The 17,998-nt window shown below is 40.7% G+C and overlaps 1 protein-coding gene across 1 annotated transcript in view; it reads left to right on the top strand.

Moving 5' to 3' along the window:
* The window catches only part of DCDC1 (doublecortin domain containing 1), a 777,962-nt gene that overhangs the window by 452,546 nt on the left and 307,418 nt on the right, over positions 1 to 17,998 (top strand). The window contains exons 14-17 of the mRNA XM_060262385.1: positions 1,240 to 1,358; positions 4,437 to 4,497; positions 11,853 to 12,011; positions 12,314 to 12,471. Of these exons, the coding sequence (XP_060118368.1) occupies positions 1,240 to 1,358; positions 4,437 to 4,497; positions 11,853 to 12,011; positions 12,314 to 12,471 (497 nt within the window). The remainder of the gene's footprint in view (positions 1 to 1,239; positions 1,359 to 4,436; positions 4,498 to 11,852; positions 12,012 to 12,313; positions 12,472 to 17,998) is intronic.

Below are 17,998 nucleotides of genomic sequence, written 5' to 3'. Positions count from 1 at the left end.
GATCACCTCCCCACTTGCTGTGGCTCTCCATGTGGTTCTGTCAGTTTTAACTCTGTCGGTCCTCAATGCCCAATTCATTCAGAGTTGTTTTTCTTTTAAACTACAGCAGTTTCAGGTCATTGACACCACCCTTCTTCAAATCCAGTATGTGTATTAGTTGTATTATTTTCTGTATATTATTTGCTATCCATGCTAGGTTTCACCTAGAACTATTCTGTGAGTTCATCCCTTTGTCTACATTCAGTTATGAATCTTTTTTTTGACACTCTCACCCCTTTCAGAATTGTGTAAGACCCTTCTTAGTCTTAGTATTATGTTGGGAAACAGGTTTTGAACAAAGTCCAGCTTCTGGGAAGACAGAAAGCAAGAATAGATGCCCACACTATGCTGTTTGTTGTAAGACAGTGCTGGTGAAAAATCCTCCAACTTATCTCCTCTGGAACTGCTGGAGCTTTAATAAGTAAGACTGAACATGGGTGGACCATTTCTTCAGTATAAAGGGCCGTAACAGAAATAAAGTATGACCAGAACCTTAACTAATCTGTGTGTACTCTTTCATATAGCTGACCCAACTTTTCATAACAAATACTAAAATTGATTTGCTATCCAGTCCTATCTATGTTTTGCTTAGGAATGAATCCTTTTATTTTCAATGGGACTTTATTCCAAGTAAATATGTTTAGGATTACAGCTTTAATTCCTAAAAGAAACAAGTTTAATGACCTTGCACCTGCTGCTGTGTGCTGTGTGCTTGGACTGCAAAGCTGCTATTTTAAAAACAAAAGACTTTAAAGGATGTTTTACCAACATTCTTTTAGATTTAGAGTAAAACTTTAAATTGACTCAATGGCTGTAGATTTGTTGCAATCTTTGCAGTTCACTGAACTTTTTCCCTGTGCATACATATTTCAAATAAACTCTGTAGTTATAAGTATTGCTAGTGACACGTTATGGACCCTAAATCGTTGCACTGTGAAATATGCAGAGGAAAAGGACAAATGAAGATATCAAGGGTCTGTTCTATTTTGCACTGAACTGTAAAATACCACCCTTGTTGTACAGAAGATCACTGGTTCTGAGCAGGGCTCATTGACTGCTAAGTTGTAGATAGTGTTTCAGTTTCTCCAACTGTTAATATCCTGAGTTATCCAGGCATAATGACCCCTCTATTTGTAACACATTGTTGAATTTTCTGGTTCTTTTAACTTATTCAAACCCTCTTTTCCCATTCATTGAAAGGATGGAATGATTCTAAGTCGAGCTATAGTAAAAAGCAGTCTGGCTGTTGGTCTTCCAATCAGAGCTGTGATGCAAGATAGTATTCCTCTTGAAGGCTATAAAGTAAATCTACAGAAAAGGTATTGATGCAAAGGTGTTTGGATTTTTTTTTGGTAAAAAAGGTATAGTCACTTAGATAAACTCAATGCTATCACAAAATGCACTTAAATATGATGTAGTTCAGTGGGTTCATTATTATATTTTAACTTTTCCTAGTCCTTTAAATTAAACAGATAAAAGATAAGTTTGGCATGTTATTCAGCATGTTATGCCTGCCCTATGTCTGAATGATGCAAGATGTGCTGTTGGATTTCTGGGTGAAGGCTGTAGCATTCCGTTATTCATCAAGCCATGTAAATTGCTCTTCTAGGGTATAAAGTGGGGGAAATTATCCTTTGGGATTCCTCAGGATTTTCCCCCACATTCAGATCCTGACTACTTGGGTTTGAACCATTTGTCCATCTGTGGAACTGCACCCATGCAACCATCCTATCTGCAGCCCTCTGGCTCCCTCCCTCATGCTTTCCTGGGGGTATATGGGGCTGTAGCAGAAGGGAGGAGGTGAAAAAGAAATTCCAAGAAAAAATCCCTCTATTAATGGAAATTAACAGTGGATCCATGCATGTTTTTCTGAGAAGTATTAGGAGTGGGTATTCACAATCAAACATGCTTGGTTTGGTTTCCCTGTAATTCTTTGTTTGTTGTATGTGTTCTGCTATTTTAAATTTGAAAGCTATTTTAGAATATATTCTGCATTTGACAGTTTGATATGAGATGTTTCTTACTAGGATTGTCAATTTCTAGTGTTTCAGTTTTCAGGCTTGCTGGGCCTTTTATATTTTTACATCTTTCCAGAAGAAAGATTGCACAGTATGTTTCTATAATAGGGAGGTTTAATAAAATCATTATTATGTGGCTCAAACTGGACATAACTTGTGGCACAATATGACATCCTAAGAGTGTGGTAGGTTTCAAATATTATAGTGAGTATGAGTGCGTTGCTTCTTTGAACATACATCGCAGGAGATATCAGAGGTTGTTGCTGAAATTGTGACATGTGGGACAGAATAATAATACTTTTTATTTATATCCCGCCCTCCCCGCCGAAGCAGGCTCAGGGCGGCTCACAACATAATAGTTCAATACAATACAATAAAATCATATGATTCAATAATTACTACATTATAAAACCATTATTTAAATAAACATTCCAATTAAAATGACCAGTTATGGTGCTAAATTACAGGTTTTTAATAAATTGATGGTGGAATACAACAGCAGCGAATCTATCATTAGCTCAGCATTCAGCAAAGGTCATCTTAAAAAGAGTAGTCTTGCAGGCCCTGCGGAATTGCTCAAGACTCCGCAAGGCCCGCATTTCATCCAGAAGTTGATTCCACAGGTGTGGAGCTGTGCTAGAGAAGGCCCGTTCCCTTGTGTTCTTCAATTTGGCCTTCCTCGGCCCAGGGATATTCAGCTGGTCCTTTCCCCCTGACCTCAGTGCTCTCTGGGGTTCATATGGGGAGAGACGGTCCCTCAGGTAGGCAGGCCCTTGACCATATAGGGCTTTAAAGGTAATAACCAGCACTTTGTACCAAACCCGGTATGCAACTGGCAGCCAGTGCAGCCCCTGCAGCCCCAGCTGTATGTGCTCCCACTTCGGGAGCCCTAACAACAGCCTAGCCACCGCGTTCTGTACCAGCTGCAGCTTCCGGGTTTGGCACAAAGGCAGCCCCATGTAGAGGACATTACAGTAATCCAGTCTTGAGGTAACTGTTGCATGGATCACTGTTGCTAGGTCCTGGCGCTCCAGGGGGCGCATGTAGATGTTAAATAACATTGGAGAGAGAACTGCTCCCTGCGGCACCCCACAATCTAGTGAGTGCCTCTGGGATAGCTCTCCCCCAATTGCCACCCTTTGTCCCTGTCCATCAAGGAAAGAGGAAAGCCACTGTAAGGCCAACCCCCTAATCCCTGTGTCGGCGAGCCGACGGGTCAGTAACCAATGGTCGACCGTGTCGAATGCAGCCGACAGGTCTAACAACATCAGCACCGCCACGCCACCTCGATCCAGATGCTGCTGGAGATCATCCACCAAGGCGACTGTCTCCGTTCCATGGCCTGGGCGGAATCCGGACTGGTAAGGATCTAAGATGGAAGAGCAGATAATTGTTTACCTGTACTGGGTCATAACTAAGACATGTCCTATTCGGGTGATTCTGTGTACTGATTGTACTATATCAAATAGGTTATGTATGGCTAAACTAAACTCTGCTTCTTTCTTAGGGTGTCCATGTGTTGGACTGTAATACACAAATGAAAAGACATTTCAATATTTTCTGAAATAGTAGATGATTAACATTTAAATTTATACTTGTATAAAAACATGAATCAGACCAGGGGTTGTTTTGTAGAAAAACAGATGGTGGGGCTCATCCAATGATTGTTATGCGGTTGCACCTACTATTCAATGGACAAGGTGGGAAGGAGGAGGTGGAACTGTCAGAAAGGTTCAGGAGATGCGCTTCTGTGAGCTCCTGCTGAATCCGAGGCCTGGTTGTTCTATCACAATCTACTGAGGCTAGTAGCAACTCTCTGAGGTTTTAGGTCTTTAACCATTAATCCGCCCTGAGCCTGTCTGGTAAGGCCGGAATATAAATCTACCAAAATAAATAAAGAAATAAATACACATCATCTACTCTCCAGTCCTTTTATCTAGAGATGCCAGGGACTGAGCCCAGGATCTTCTGCATGCCAAGCAGATGTGCTACCACTAAGCCACAGAACTTCCTCAATCAACTTAGGGTGTTTATTTGTCTTTCACTCCAGAGTGACTTTCTAAAGTCAGCTTTCAGTGCCTTCCATACAAAACTGAATTGTGTGAAGCATAACGTATCTTTAAAAAAATACTTTTTATAATTGCCTTGCTGGTCTTTGAAATGTGTGCACAAATAATGTTCCTTTGAACTGCAGGGAAAGAAATTACAAAACCAGGTCAACTTCAGTAGACCCACACTAATGCATTATTTTCCTAACTCTAAGTAACAAGATTTATTTGAGAAGTAAGTTTGCTCAAGTGAAAGTATTTGTTAAATATAATCGTGGTAATTATGATATTATAAATGTGTTTTAAAAATAAATGAATATTTCTTTTACAGAGATAAAAACAACATATATCAGTACTGGGAATTTGGAAATGATGGCTGCATCCATTCTAAGGTGTGTGATATTTTAAACTATATTTTAAAGAAGACTGCTAATTTGATATATTTCCTTCTTCAGACACTTGTGTGGCTGCCATAAGAATATAGATGCATGAGATAGCAAAAAAGACTGTCTACATTGTTTTAAATCATTATCGCATTGCTGTTTTGCTGTAAAGTATCATGAATATGCATTAAAATGTATTATTTACTGGAAATACTTTGTGGGGAAGGGGGTTTAAACTTTTTGCTGTTTTTTTCTAATCACTACCATTTATTGATATATTGATGAACCAGACATCAGTGTTATATTATTCCCAACAGAAAAGTTCCATTGAGCATCCCAAACGTTGTTGTTAATTTGATTTACTGAATCACCCCATCCCGGCTCTGGGCGATGTACAACAAATAAAAACAGTATATGGATTAAAAAATGATTTTGTTCTTCATCCAGATTGCTGGAGCATGTGGGCAGGAGAGAGGAAGAAACTCTGGGGTGGGGTGGGGGGGTGGGAAGGAAAGGTGCCAGCTGTCACTGTCCTCAATCAAAAGCCTGGTGGAACATCTCTGTCTTAAAGGAATTGCGTAAGTTCCCACAGGGCCCAGATATCCTCTGGCAGAGAGTTCCACCAAGTCAGAGCCAGAACTAAAAAAGCTCTGGCCCTTGTTGAGGACAGCTGGATCTCTTTAGGGTCAGGGATCACCAGCAAACTGCTGCTGATGGAGTGTAGTTCTCCAGGGACAAGGCTGGTGTGTGGGGATAGGCCAAGTAGGTGGCCACCTAGAATGCCACATGGCCTGCTGGGGCACTGCCAGGTTCCCCCTCTCACCACCCCATCTCTCTCAGAAGCTGACAGTGGGGCAGCGCATCAGCATGTGTTCTCCTCTGAGCCTGCCTTTCCTTGTAAGGGAAGGCAAGTTTGGAGGAGAGCACACCCTGCCCTAGTTTCAACTCGGAGGAGAGCACACTCCACTCCACTGTTCTCAGTTTCTGAGGAATGTACAGACTGCTGCCCCATCCCACTCTTGGCTTCCTGGGTATGTGCAGACCCAGGAAGACAAGAGTGGGGCAGCGCAGTGGTGTGTGCCATTGGTGGGCTCTGAGGAGTGCACAAGCCACACCTGCCCTCACCTTCCCAGGTCTGCCCAGGGTGGGGGCAGGGCCTAGGGCAGCAGGAACTCTGGCGCCAGTCCTGACCAGGGACATAATGGAGAAGATAGTCCCACAGCTACACTGGTCCCAGACCACTTAAGGCCTTAAAGGTCAAAAACAATACCTTGAATCTGACTCAGTACTCAACCAGAAGCCAGTGTAGCTGGCTGAGCACCGGTTATATATGTGCCAACCGTGGCGTTCCTGCCAGATCTAGTGCTGCCACATTCTCGGCCAATTGCAGTTTCCAGGTCAGTCTCAAGGGTTGTTATGGGAAATGCTTGGGTCTCCTCTTTTAGATGGGGGAATTAGCAAGAGGAAGACCGTGGTAGAGCTTAGGAGAGATCTTTTACCAATTTACGGAGATGCAGTTTCAGAAAGGATACTCCAGATATATTTTAAAATGTTTACTTAGAGAAATATATATATGATACAATCACACATATGCAATCAAACATTCATAAAAAGACACTAGGAAATAAGTGGTGAAGAATAGAGCGGGTTTTTTTTAAATTATTGCGGTGGGGGGGTGATACTACCTGGTCCATGGATCCTTGAAGCAGAAGGCATGAAGGTGGGGAGTAGCCCAAACAGAGTTTGGAGATGCAAGTCTGTGGTACACTGAACTGGCCATGTGCTGGATTTATATTACCAAATTTGTGTCTCCAGGCTATGATATCACATGACTCCTGACCTGTAGGTCATGTGACTTATGACACTGCATGACATCAGTACATGTGACTTCTGATGTCATAAAAAGAGGCAGAAAGGGGGAGGCTCCCAAAGGGTTAACCAGATTAGTGGGTCATGATGAGTTTACCTAAGGCAAACTACCTTAAACAAAGGAAAGAACTGGTCAATTTATAGCTGCTTTGTAATCTACTGTAACACCATAGCTAACACAATGGGAATGGTCTGCAGGGCAGGATTATGTCCTCAGCAACAGTTGCTTCCTTGGGCTTCTTCTTTGTATCCAGTGATCTTCTCAATGGCTGACGGGAACAATTTTTTGTTATGTGCAGGCATGGTAGCTAGCAAGTTCCTTTGTCCAACTGTGGGCTACTCCGTTTGCATCTGCATTGACCCACCTGGAGTATGTGCTGCCATTATGGCTGTACAGAAACAAGATGGATGTAGGATCCTTCCATCATGGCTGCTGGTTAAGGCTGCATTTAGAGGCTGTCTTCAGTGGATAGGAGTGCTGTGGTGTTCTTGGTATGGCTTGGCAGCTTCTTGGGGAAGCCTGCTCTGGAATCCTTCTATGCAGGGGGAAGTACAGTCAGAGCAGCAACATGCAAGAAGTTTCCCTTGACTTGGCTGGAGTGCTTGCCACTTGGCCCCACTGAATAAAATGTCCATATGGATGCTGGCACAAATGCCAAATGCTTAAGATCAAACAGGATCCACGGCCTGTAGACAGTAGGCAAGTGGGTATTTGTTATTAATGTCCTTATTGGGTTAGTTCTTATACCCAGTGGTTTCTGCTTTTCACTGAATGTTCATAGAAGCAATTTGCCTGTGTTCACATAATATAAGTTCATAATGAAAGTTCATAACAATAAGAGTCCTGTATCTCTGACACTAGGCCAGAGTAAACTCAGTCCATAAATGGTGAAAGAGGGGGTCCAGGGAGTCTGGCACCAGGGCCAAGGTGAACATAGTCCATTAAAGATGAAAGAGGAGGTTCATGTTTACAGGGTAGGCCACCATAAGATGAGTTACAGTAGTCTAATCTAATAGCTGCCCTATATTCTACAAAGCTGAGGATAACCTTATTATAAATCCTCAGTGCACATCGATTGATTGCTGATAATGCTGTAAATATGAAGGCCTGAGCTTCAAATGCACTCCCTGAGCCATCTACAGAATGCTAGCTCAATATGTCATAGGGTTGCCATCTGATGAGTAAACAACCAATCTAGTTGATTTTGAGGTTATCTCTCCACAGTTTGTCTTGTTAGAAATCTTTTAAATGTTCATCATCTTGGACACATGTGTGTTGCACATATTTAGGTCAAGAGATAGTCCTTATACAGTATATAAAACTGTATGAGTGTATGTGTGCATGCATGTACACGTGATTCACTGGCTGGCTCCCCCATTCTGGCTGGCTCCCCCCCCTCCACCTGAGTCTGTACATTAAGAGCTGCAGTGGCAAGGCATCTGGTTAGTTATCTGTGCTTAGGATTATAACTTTTCCATAACCTACCCTTCCTTCCTTCCTTCCTTCCTTCCTTCCTTCCTTCCTTCCTTCCTTCCTTCCTTCCTTCCTTCCTTCCTTCCTTCCTTCCTTCCTTCCTTCCTTTCTTCCTTCCTTCCTCTCATCTTTCTCTGTCTCTACCTTTCTGTCTTTTTCTTTCATTCTATCTTCCGTCTTGTAATTTTTCTTTCTCTCACTCCTTTCTCCCCCCCTTTTTTATCCCTCCCTTCTGTTCTTTTTCTCATTTTCTCTGTATTTCTGTTTTTATTTCATTCTGTCTACCTTCCTTCCTTTCATTTTTCTTTCTCACACACCTTCTCCCCATCTTTTTCTACCATTCTTTCTCTCTCTCTCTCTTTCTTTTTCTTTCATTCTGTTTGTCTATCTTCCTTCCTTTCTGTACCCCATCCCCTCATCTGAAGAAGAATGCATTCATACGAAAGTTTACATTCTGAATAAAACTTTGTTTTTCTTGAAGGTGCTACTTGACTCCTACTTTGTTCTATTGCTCCCTTCCTGCCACCTATGCATTCATCACTCCCCTTCCCCCAGGATTTTTCTAGGGTTCATTGTATGTCTTCCTACAACTGGCTTTACTGCTAGTCTAGCAATAATCTGAGCCCATTCGTGAGAAGGGTGGAATAAAAGTCAAATTAAATAAATAAACAAATTGGATATAATCAGAATATGGATCATCATGGCCAGAAGGTTGCAGGCTGAAGTTTGCTCTGTCAATTTTTGCCCCTCTGGTCAGTGTTTCACCAATGAGGATCAGAATGCAGCTGCCAAGAATATTTGGGCCACCCAGTAACTGAACAGAGATAATATAGAACAGGGAACTGTAGCAATTACCCATGTCATATTTCCTTAAAAGTGTGTGTGTGTATGTTTGTGTATGTGTGTGTGTGTGTACATAAGAAAAGCCCTTCTGGATCAGATAAATGCTCCATCTAGTCCAGCATCCTGTCTCACACAGTGGCCAACCAGTTTCTCTGGATGGCCAACAACAAGGCATAGATGCCAAGGCCTTCCCATGATGTTGCCTCCTGGCTCCGGCATTCAGAGGATTAGTGCCTTTGACTGAGCAGCTTCCCTTTAGTGACCTTATTATTGATTTATTATTTGGATTCAAGTGGGCTCAGGGAGGGTCACAACATATTCAGAAACAACTAAAAATCGATTGCATGATTTTCAAATAGTCAAACAACTTAAAACACTTAATTAAAAGATGGCAGAATTTCATAAGATTAAGCCCATAAACTGAGCAAATGAGATGGAGTCAGATTAATCTTGGCTAGTAACCATTTATGGACTTATATTTCACAAATCTGTCTAGTCCCCCTTTAAAGCTGTTCCTGTGGCCAGCACTACATCCTCTGGCAGTGAATTACACATTTTATTAATTCTCTGTATGTGAGAAAGACATAACGTCCACAAAATACTGTGCTGATGTGCATCATGTTCAAAACAGTATGAAAAAGGTTATTAAGTTATTAAGCTGCAGAGTGTCATTTGCTTTTCCATACCCTCTGGCAGTAAATATCAGTACTAGGAAGCAACACTGGGGGTGGCCTTAGCCTCTAAGCCTTGTTCACTGTACGAAACAAGATACTGGAATAGATGGACAACTGGTTTGATCCACCTCTTATGTAAGTTCTATATGGCACTTGAAGCATGAACTATGTATACAGGTGACTGCTGCTCAACCCCGCCCCCCCCCAAATATGGTATTGTTTTCCACAATTCCATTTCATTTCAGCTCATGACAATAAAGGTAGCACTATTGGCTAGTCAACTTTAATAAGAGGGTAGAAAGTTGTATTTCTTATCTTTCTATAAGACTTATCCCGTTACATCTTTCTAGATAGATCAACAAAAGCAGAGATAAGATAAAACAGCCTGATTTAACATAATGATATGGAGCAGAGCATTCAAAAAGAAAGAAAATTCCACTGTCTTTGGAATTAATACCTGCTATTATGAGAATATGAAACCTGTTGCCCACACTTGTTAACCCTCATGTTTTGATTCTATGCAAAGCATACCATCCTTTGTCATCTAATGTCATAAATTTCTATTTACACCTAGTATGATATGAAGGAGGGGGGTCACTTTTTATTGTATTGCCAATGTTGCCTGGGTAAAGTAATAACTTAATTCTACTTACATAACAGGAATTCAAGATTTAAGTTCAACAGCACCATAAAGTTAAGAAAGATCTTCAAGGTTTAAGCTTTTGGAGGTCAAAAAGCTCCTTTTGTCATCTGACGAAGGGGAGCAGTGACTCTCAAAAGCTTACACCTTGAAAATCTTATTGAACTTTAAGGTGCTATTGGACTTGAATCTTCCTGCAGACCAACATGGATACCCACCTGAAACTATCTTTATGCAGCAGCAGTTTTTGTTTTACAGTGCACCATGTTTTCTAACATTCCATCTGAGAAAATCAGATAGGAATTTCATAGGGAAAAAACTTTAAAGAATGGATTTATTTTGAGTAAAAGCAATTTCTAGAAACTCTGAAATGCATGATATAATCTCTATTCAGACAGGATTTGAACAATTTTATTGAATCAAAGCTTTCGAATCCAGATGTATGCTTTTCTGTTACATGCTAGAGTTCACAGCTGAAGGTCAAGGAGATACTGAATCTTTTTGGTAAAATGTGGAAACAACAGGATTTAAACCACATTTCTGGCTTTATGAAGGTTTAAGGAGAAATACATCTTGTGGTCTGTCATGGTTGGAACTGTCATGTATTGCAACTGATGGTTCCATCACTTGGGAAAGAATTCAAAAAAATAATAGTGTACCATCCAGTGAACTATAGTCTCATGTGTGTTTGTTTGTTTTCTTAAATTACGAGAAATCAGAAAATAGATTTGTTATTTCAGTTTTTTAAAAACACTACAATATATGTTATGAACTTCTATACTCTGTCCCACACTGTACCTGACTTTCAGGAGTGTTTTTCCCCCCAGGGTATGCCAGGGGGTGGAGAAAGAAAAGGAAGGCAGCTCCCTTCTGTGAGCTCTGTTTGTAGAAGCCTGGATTCAACTCAAGAAAAATAGAATAGAAGATGATATCTAGGAAAGGAGATGGCATAAAGGAGAGAATGATCCAGTGTTGGGAAAGTGGAAGGGTGAATGAGGATGAAAATGCAGTGTTAAAACCATACATTGAACAGGGAGGAGAATTTGGATGTAAAAGGATAAAGCATAGGACCTTTGTATGCTCCTCTCTGGTTTTAAGTGTTATGGAATATGGATTTCTTTTTGTTATGGAGTATGGATCTCACAATGTATTGCTGTGAGAGTTGGGCCATAAGGAAGGCCAAATGCAGAAGAACAGATGCTTTTGAGATGTGGTGCTGGAGAAGAATCTTGAGAGTCCCTTGGACTGCAAGAAAATCAAATCATTCAGTCCTAAGGAAAATCAACCCAGACTGTTCCCTGGAAGGTCAGATGCTGAAGCTGAAATACTTTGGCCACCAAATGAGAAGGGAGCACTCACTGGAGAAGATCCTGATGCTGGGAAAGACAGAAGGTTAAAGAAGAAGGGGACAGCAAAAGATGAGATGGCTGGACAGCATTACTGATGTAACTAACACAAATTTGAGCAGACTTTGAGGATGGTGGAAGACAGGAGGGCCTGGTGTGACTTGATCCATGGGGTCACAAAGAATCGGACTAGACTGTGCAACTGAACAACAACAAAATGGATTGTTGCCTAAAGCAACACAGGCTTTAACAAAATATAATGGTGTTTTAGCAAGTGAAACACTTTACAAATAATGTGTTACATATTTACAGCATAACTGGTATAAAGCATCTGATTTTTATTTTGTATTCATCTCAGTGAGGAAAGATTAATGAAATACAGCGTTATGTATATGTAACATGACTTCTTATGACATTGCCTAGTATAAACCTTTTGTTCCATAGTTCCCACTGCATAGATTCCCCCCCCCGTTGCTTAAAGCCTGGCATTACTAGTCTGCCTTTGTCTTTTCCTACAGGCATATCCCAAGTTTGTATTGACCTACCTAGAGGAGTTAAATGTAAAAGAGGAGGTGACCCAGATGGAATACCATACACACCATGGGGCCCAGTCTGCAATTCATTTAGAGACTGACAGCAATTCTGCAGAAGAGGTCACTGTACTGAGCCAGAGGCAGGTCAGAGCCAGGGTGTTCTCCCCACAGGGTGGAAATATTTTGAAAGGAGATGTTGTTAATCCTACACAGTTTGAAAATATTTGTTTAAACCAACAACATTAAACTGGATATCAATTACATATGTATTTTTTTTTCAGAAAAAGAAGTGCAATGAGCAAAGAGATTATTTTTCTTTACCCAAAAGCTTTCCATATGAGATAATACTACATCAACATTTTGTAGCTACTGAAAAACCCCTATTTCAAATAAATATTACTGTAATGAACAATATATTAATTACATTCTCATTCTTGATTTCCTAGGTTCTACAAAAAAATGCCAGCAACTGCAATGAGAAACAACTTTCAGGACCTTTGGACGCCCATTTAAGGCCTGTAGGCCCCTTAGGGGAGAATAGGCAGCTGACAGTAGCACTGGTGAGGAAGCTGGAAGAGAAACATCCTAAGGCCTCTGCTCAAAGGTAAGCCACTGACAGAACTGATATTTATTGTTCAATGACATTAGATGTTTTCCTTCAGTTTCATGTAAGATTGATTTCCTGGATATTATTGAAATATCTCATAAGCCCTCTGGCTGGCAAGCAGACATGAAGTTTTAACCAAAACTAATGAAAAGGAGTGACATTTATGCAATGCTTATTTTTAAAAAAAATTGATGTGCACACTTTTTTTTATGATCATTGGTATATTTAGTGTTAAATTAATATGGATAAGTCATACAATAACTGTAAAATGTATACTTTATGACATTAGGATTATGGTTTATGACTCTTAAGGTTTGTTCTGCTGAAGATACATTTATATAATTGATAAATCTGAACAATTTGGAGCTAAAACATAGTACACATTGAAGATTAAAAGTACAAATTTTCATATTTTTTTCTGAGCTGAGAGTCAGCAGGAGAAAACTTATTTTATGTCTGGTTAATTAAATGTTTTAAAAGGAATGCATAGGAAATATTGTAACTTCTACCCATCAAATCAGTTTCCCCAGAAGTTCAGTGAGTAGAAGGTACTGAACACCTGTCCTGCTAAACAACACATTCATATTGACCTTTCAGTAGTAACATGCTATTTTTTCTGTGGAATTTAGTGCAGTTTTACTATAACTTTATATGCACATGCCTTCTTTAATCAGATCCTCATCAGCTACTTCTATGATTACACTCAAATTACTTAGCAAAGAATAATTAAATGACAGTAAAGCATTGTGCATACAGTAGCATATTGAATTTCATGGAGAGGAAGATTACAGTATTTCTTATCGGTTTTCCCCTTAATTCAACAGAGATTATTCTGCAGTAATATTCTTTATCTGTTTTGGAGGAATAGAATATGAAATAATGGAGAACTTACAGTTACTTTTCAATGATGAAATTATAAAGGAATAAAAACTGGCGAAATCCAGTTGGCAAGCCATAATGACAATATCTTTTCCTTTTGGGACACTGTGATTCCAAGGTTAAAATGCTAAGGAAATCCTACACAAAGCACAGGAGGTGCTTTGATGCTTAGGCTTGTAGTGCGCCTTTTATTTCTGTAGGATTTCCCCAAAAAGTTATTTCAAGATAAGGATATAAGGTTACATACAAAGGGTGCAAACCTGAGAGAAGTATGTTCTCACTGAAGTAACTTAGACAAGTTAAGGGTATGCAAACTTGGTGTGTGTGAGGCATTGAGAGGAATTAACTGTAAGGCACTACAGTTCACCTTAAGATGCTTTTGCCATTGAGCTGCAAATATGCCTCTTCCTCCTCCTTCTGTTACCCTGAAAACCAGTGTAAAAGGTGGGAAAGGGCCGTCAAGGATACCTGAAAATTAGCTTGGTGGCCCTTTAAACATCTTCACAACTAGCTATTGTTATAGTAAAATATAATCAAAAAAATCCAGCTTTATTCAGGATCAGCTATACCAGTAGCCAGTCATAAGAACATAAGAGAAGCCATGTTGGATCAGGCCAATGGCCCATCCAGTCCAACACTCTGTGTCACACAGTGGCCAAAAAAAATAAATTATATATATATATATATACATACACACACACACCGTGGCTAATAGCCACTGATGGACCTCTGCTCCATATTTTTATCTAAACCCCTCTTGAAGGTGGCCATGCTTGTGGCCGCCACCACCTCCTGTGGCAGTGAATTCCACATGTTAATCACCTTTTGGGTGAAGAAGTACTTCCTTTTATCCGTTTTAACCTGTCTACTCAGCAATTTCATCGAATGCCCACGAGTTCTTGTATTGTGAGAAAGGGAGAAAAGTACCTCTTTCTCTACTTTCTCCATCTCATGCATTATCTTGTAAACCTCTATTATGTCACCCCGCAGTCGACGTTTCTCCAAGCTAAAGAGTCCCAAGCGTTTCAACCTTTCTTCATAGGGAAAGTGTTCCAGCTCTTTAATCATTCTAGTTGCCTTTTTCTGGACTTTCTCCAATGCTATAATATCCTTTTTGAGGTGCGGCGACCAGAACTGCACACAGTACTCCAAATGAGACCGCACCATCGATTTATACAGGGGCATTATGATACTGGCAGATTTGTTTTCAATTCCCTTCCTAATAATTCCCAGCATGGCGTTGGCCTTTTTTATTGCAAATGCACACTGTCTTGACATTTTCAGTGAGTTATCTACCACGACCCCAAGATCTCTCTCTTGGTCAGTCTCTGCCAGTTCACACCCCATCAACTTGTATTTGTAGCTGGAATTCTTGGCCCCAATGTGCATTACTTTGCACTTGGCCACATTGAACCGCATCTGCTACGTTGACACCCACTCACCCAGCCTCAACAGATCCCTTTGGAGTTCCTCACAATCCTCTCTGGTTCTCACTACCCTGAACAATTTAGTGTCATCCGCAAACTTGACCACTTCACTGCTCACTCCCAACTCTAAATCATTTATGAACAAGTTAAAGAGCATGGGACCCAGTACCGAGCCCTGCGGCACCCCACTGCTTACCGTCCTCCACTGCGAAGACTGCCCATTTATACTCACTCTCTGCTTCCTATTACTCAGCCAGTTTTTGATCCAAAAGAGGACCTGTCCTTTTACTCCATGACTCTCAAGCTTTCTAAGGAGCCTTTGATGAGGAACTATCAAAAGCTTTCTGGAAGTCACGGTAAACAACATCTATCGGGTCTCCTTTGTCCACATGTTTGTTCGCCCCCTCAAAGAAATGTAAGAGGTTAGTGAGGCAAGATCTTCCCTTGCAGAACCCATGCTGAGTCTTCCTCAATAACCCGTGTTCATCAATGTGCCTACTCATTCTGTCCTTGATAATGCTTTCTACCAACTTTCCCGGTATTGAAGTCAGACTGACTGGCCTGTAATTTCCCGTATCTCCTCTGGAACGCTTTTTAAAGATGGGGGTGACATTTGCTACCTTCCAGTCCTCAGGAACAGAGGCAGATTTCAATGAAAGATTACAGATTTTTGTTAGAAGATCCACAAATTCAACTTTGAGTTCTTTCAGAACTCTCGGATGTATGCCATCCAGACCCGGTGACTTATTAGTTTTTAATTTGTCTATCAGTTGTAGTACCTCCTCTTTTGTCACCTCAATCTGACTCAGGTCTTTCAACACCCCTTCCAAAATTAGTGGCTCTGGGGCGGGCAAAAAGTTCTCATCAGATTATCAGATTATTTGATCAGTCAGATTATCTGATCTGTATTTGGGGATCCTGCCTACCCCACAATATTGGATCCTACAGGATTCTATCTGCTTTCATAGTATTCAGTAGGCTACTTTCTCCTGATAGTCTTTTGCTTTCAGAATTCTGTGGTCTCGGATGATTGGTGAGGAAGTCTTTTTCTCTAGTATTTTTCTGTATACCTAGAGAATCCCCTGAAAATGTAGAATACCTACCTTCTGGGTTTGGCTTTGCTGATTATATGATTAGTACTAAGATAAAGGATATAGGACTTATGGTGAGCCTTTGGGAAATTGTCTGGTTTGGAACTTCAAAATGCATCCTATGCCAGTGTACAACTATTGCCTCTTCAAGGTCAGGCCATTTTTGGATCATTTCAACTTGATTACCATGACAGAGGTTGACAGGATCTTGGGATCTATGAAGGAAAGCACTTAGATGTAGGGTTGTTCATTCAGCTGTATCTGAGCTGAAAAAAATACCTGGAAAATACTTTACTAGTATTTTTTAAATCAAATACAGATCAGAGAATCTGACTGGTTTCTGGTATAGCTGATCCTGAATAAAGTTGGATTTTTCCGACTTTTTGTTGTTGTTGTTATATTTGACTATACCGAATTGCTAGTGGTAAAGAGGTTTAAGGGCCACCAAGTTAATTTTCAGGTATCCTCTAGGGCCCTTTCCCACATTTTACACTGGTTTTCAAGGCAACAGGAGGTAGCCGGGGGAGGCATCTCCGCAGCCCAATGGCAAAAGCATCTTAGGGTGAGTTGTAGTGTCTTAGAGTCAATCGTTGCTATGCTTTTGCAAATTGCATTGCATTGCAGATTTGCAGCTTGCAAGGTTGCTGGCTTCAAATGTGAAGTCCAAGTAAACTTGCTTTCCCCACCCATTTCCCAGGGAACAGGAGGGAAGGGGGAAGGAGCAGTGGCAGTTCGGAAAATATAATTTCAGGTAAGGTGAACACTGCTCTTTAGCCAATCACAGAAAATTGTTCTTTTTTGAAATTCTTCTGTTAATTGGCAAAGAGCAAAAAAGCAAGAATTTGGTTGAGCTAGAGGTTTGGAGAGTGTGTGGCTGACTTTGGCTTCAGCTGCTGCTCTAGTCTGAGCCTGACTCCTGCTGCCTGAGAGACTCTGCAGGGGACTTTGCATCAGATCCTGCCTGCCTGGAGGAGAATGAAGACAGTGACTGCTTTGTCTGAACAGCATTTTTTTTTAAAATAAAAAAGTCTTATTTTACTGTTCTTTGGGCTTGGTGGGTGTTTGGTTGAGGAGGTGAGGCCAAAGGCCTCAGGTCTCCCCCCCCCCCCAAAAAAAAAAATTGGTTTTGTTCTTAGGTTTTAGTTCCTTCTGGTTTGTGGCTTATAGTTGGAGGGTTTTAATTACTTATTTCTTGGGCTGTATGAGGGTGAGGAAAGGGGATTAAGCCTTTGTTGTTGTTATTTTAAGTTTTATTCTTAGGTTTTTGTGCCTTCTGGTTTTGTGGCTTGCAGTTTAGAGGTTTTTGTTATTTGTTGTTTGGGCCTGATGGTTGTTTGTATGGTGGGGTGAGGTCAAGGGCCTCAGGCCTCCCCCCCCCCCTCTTTTGATTCCCTTTGGTTTTATTCTGAAATTTTAGTTCCTTCTGGTTTTCTGGCTTGCAGTTATTTTTGTGGAATTTTGTTGTTGTTTGGGCCTGATGATAGGTTATGAGGACAGGGGAGAGGCCAAGGGTTCCTTCCTTCTTGGTTTTTGGAGTGGGTTTAAAACTTGATTAACTTATTCATTTTTTGGTTATTTTTTAGGACTTGTATGCAGGCCTCGTCTTGGGCAGGGGCTCACAGGAACAGAGCTCCAGAACATGTAAATTTTATTGTGCTCTTTCTTTCTCTCTCCCCCACACCCCCAAATACTTGCTTCTGGGCTCCATTGTTCAAACCTCCTGTGAGAATTTTGTTGAACTCTAAGATTTGACAAACTTTCTAATATGTTTCCCCACAAAAAAATGGGAAAATAACCAAAACATATAAAGCAGACAGATGGAAATCTTCATCATGCCACTGTGGCCACATAGGAGAAAGTAATTTTAAAAGTATGATGACAGTAATTTTAAAAGTAGGATGGCAGGTTTTATTATGACAATAAGAATTCAAGAAGCATTTTAAGGTAGATTCTGAGCTGATATAATTTAGTACATTTTCTGGTGTTGTCAGGGTTGCGTGGCATATGCAAATTCGTTGTGCTAATGAGCTCTGGCACCTCTTTTTCTATTAAATGACCCCTGCTTGTATGTGTGTGAGGGCTTTGCATGTTTTTTTTTCTCCCCTTTCCATCCTTCACTGTTTTTCT

The sequence above is a fragment of the Heteronotia binoei genome, chromosome 21, assembly GCF_032191835.1.
Source record: "Heteronotia binoei isolate CCM8104 ecotype False Entrance Well chromosome 21, APGP_CSIRO_Hbin_v1, whole genome shotgun sequence".
NCBI lineage: Eukaryota > Metazoa > Chordata > Lepidosauria > Squamata > Gekkonidae > Heteronotia > Heteronotia binoei.
Note: the sequence above shows the minus strand (reverse complement) of the source record. Positions and strands in the feature narration are given on the sequence as shown.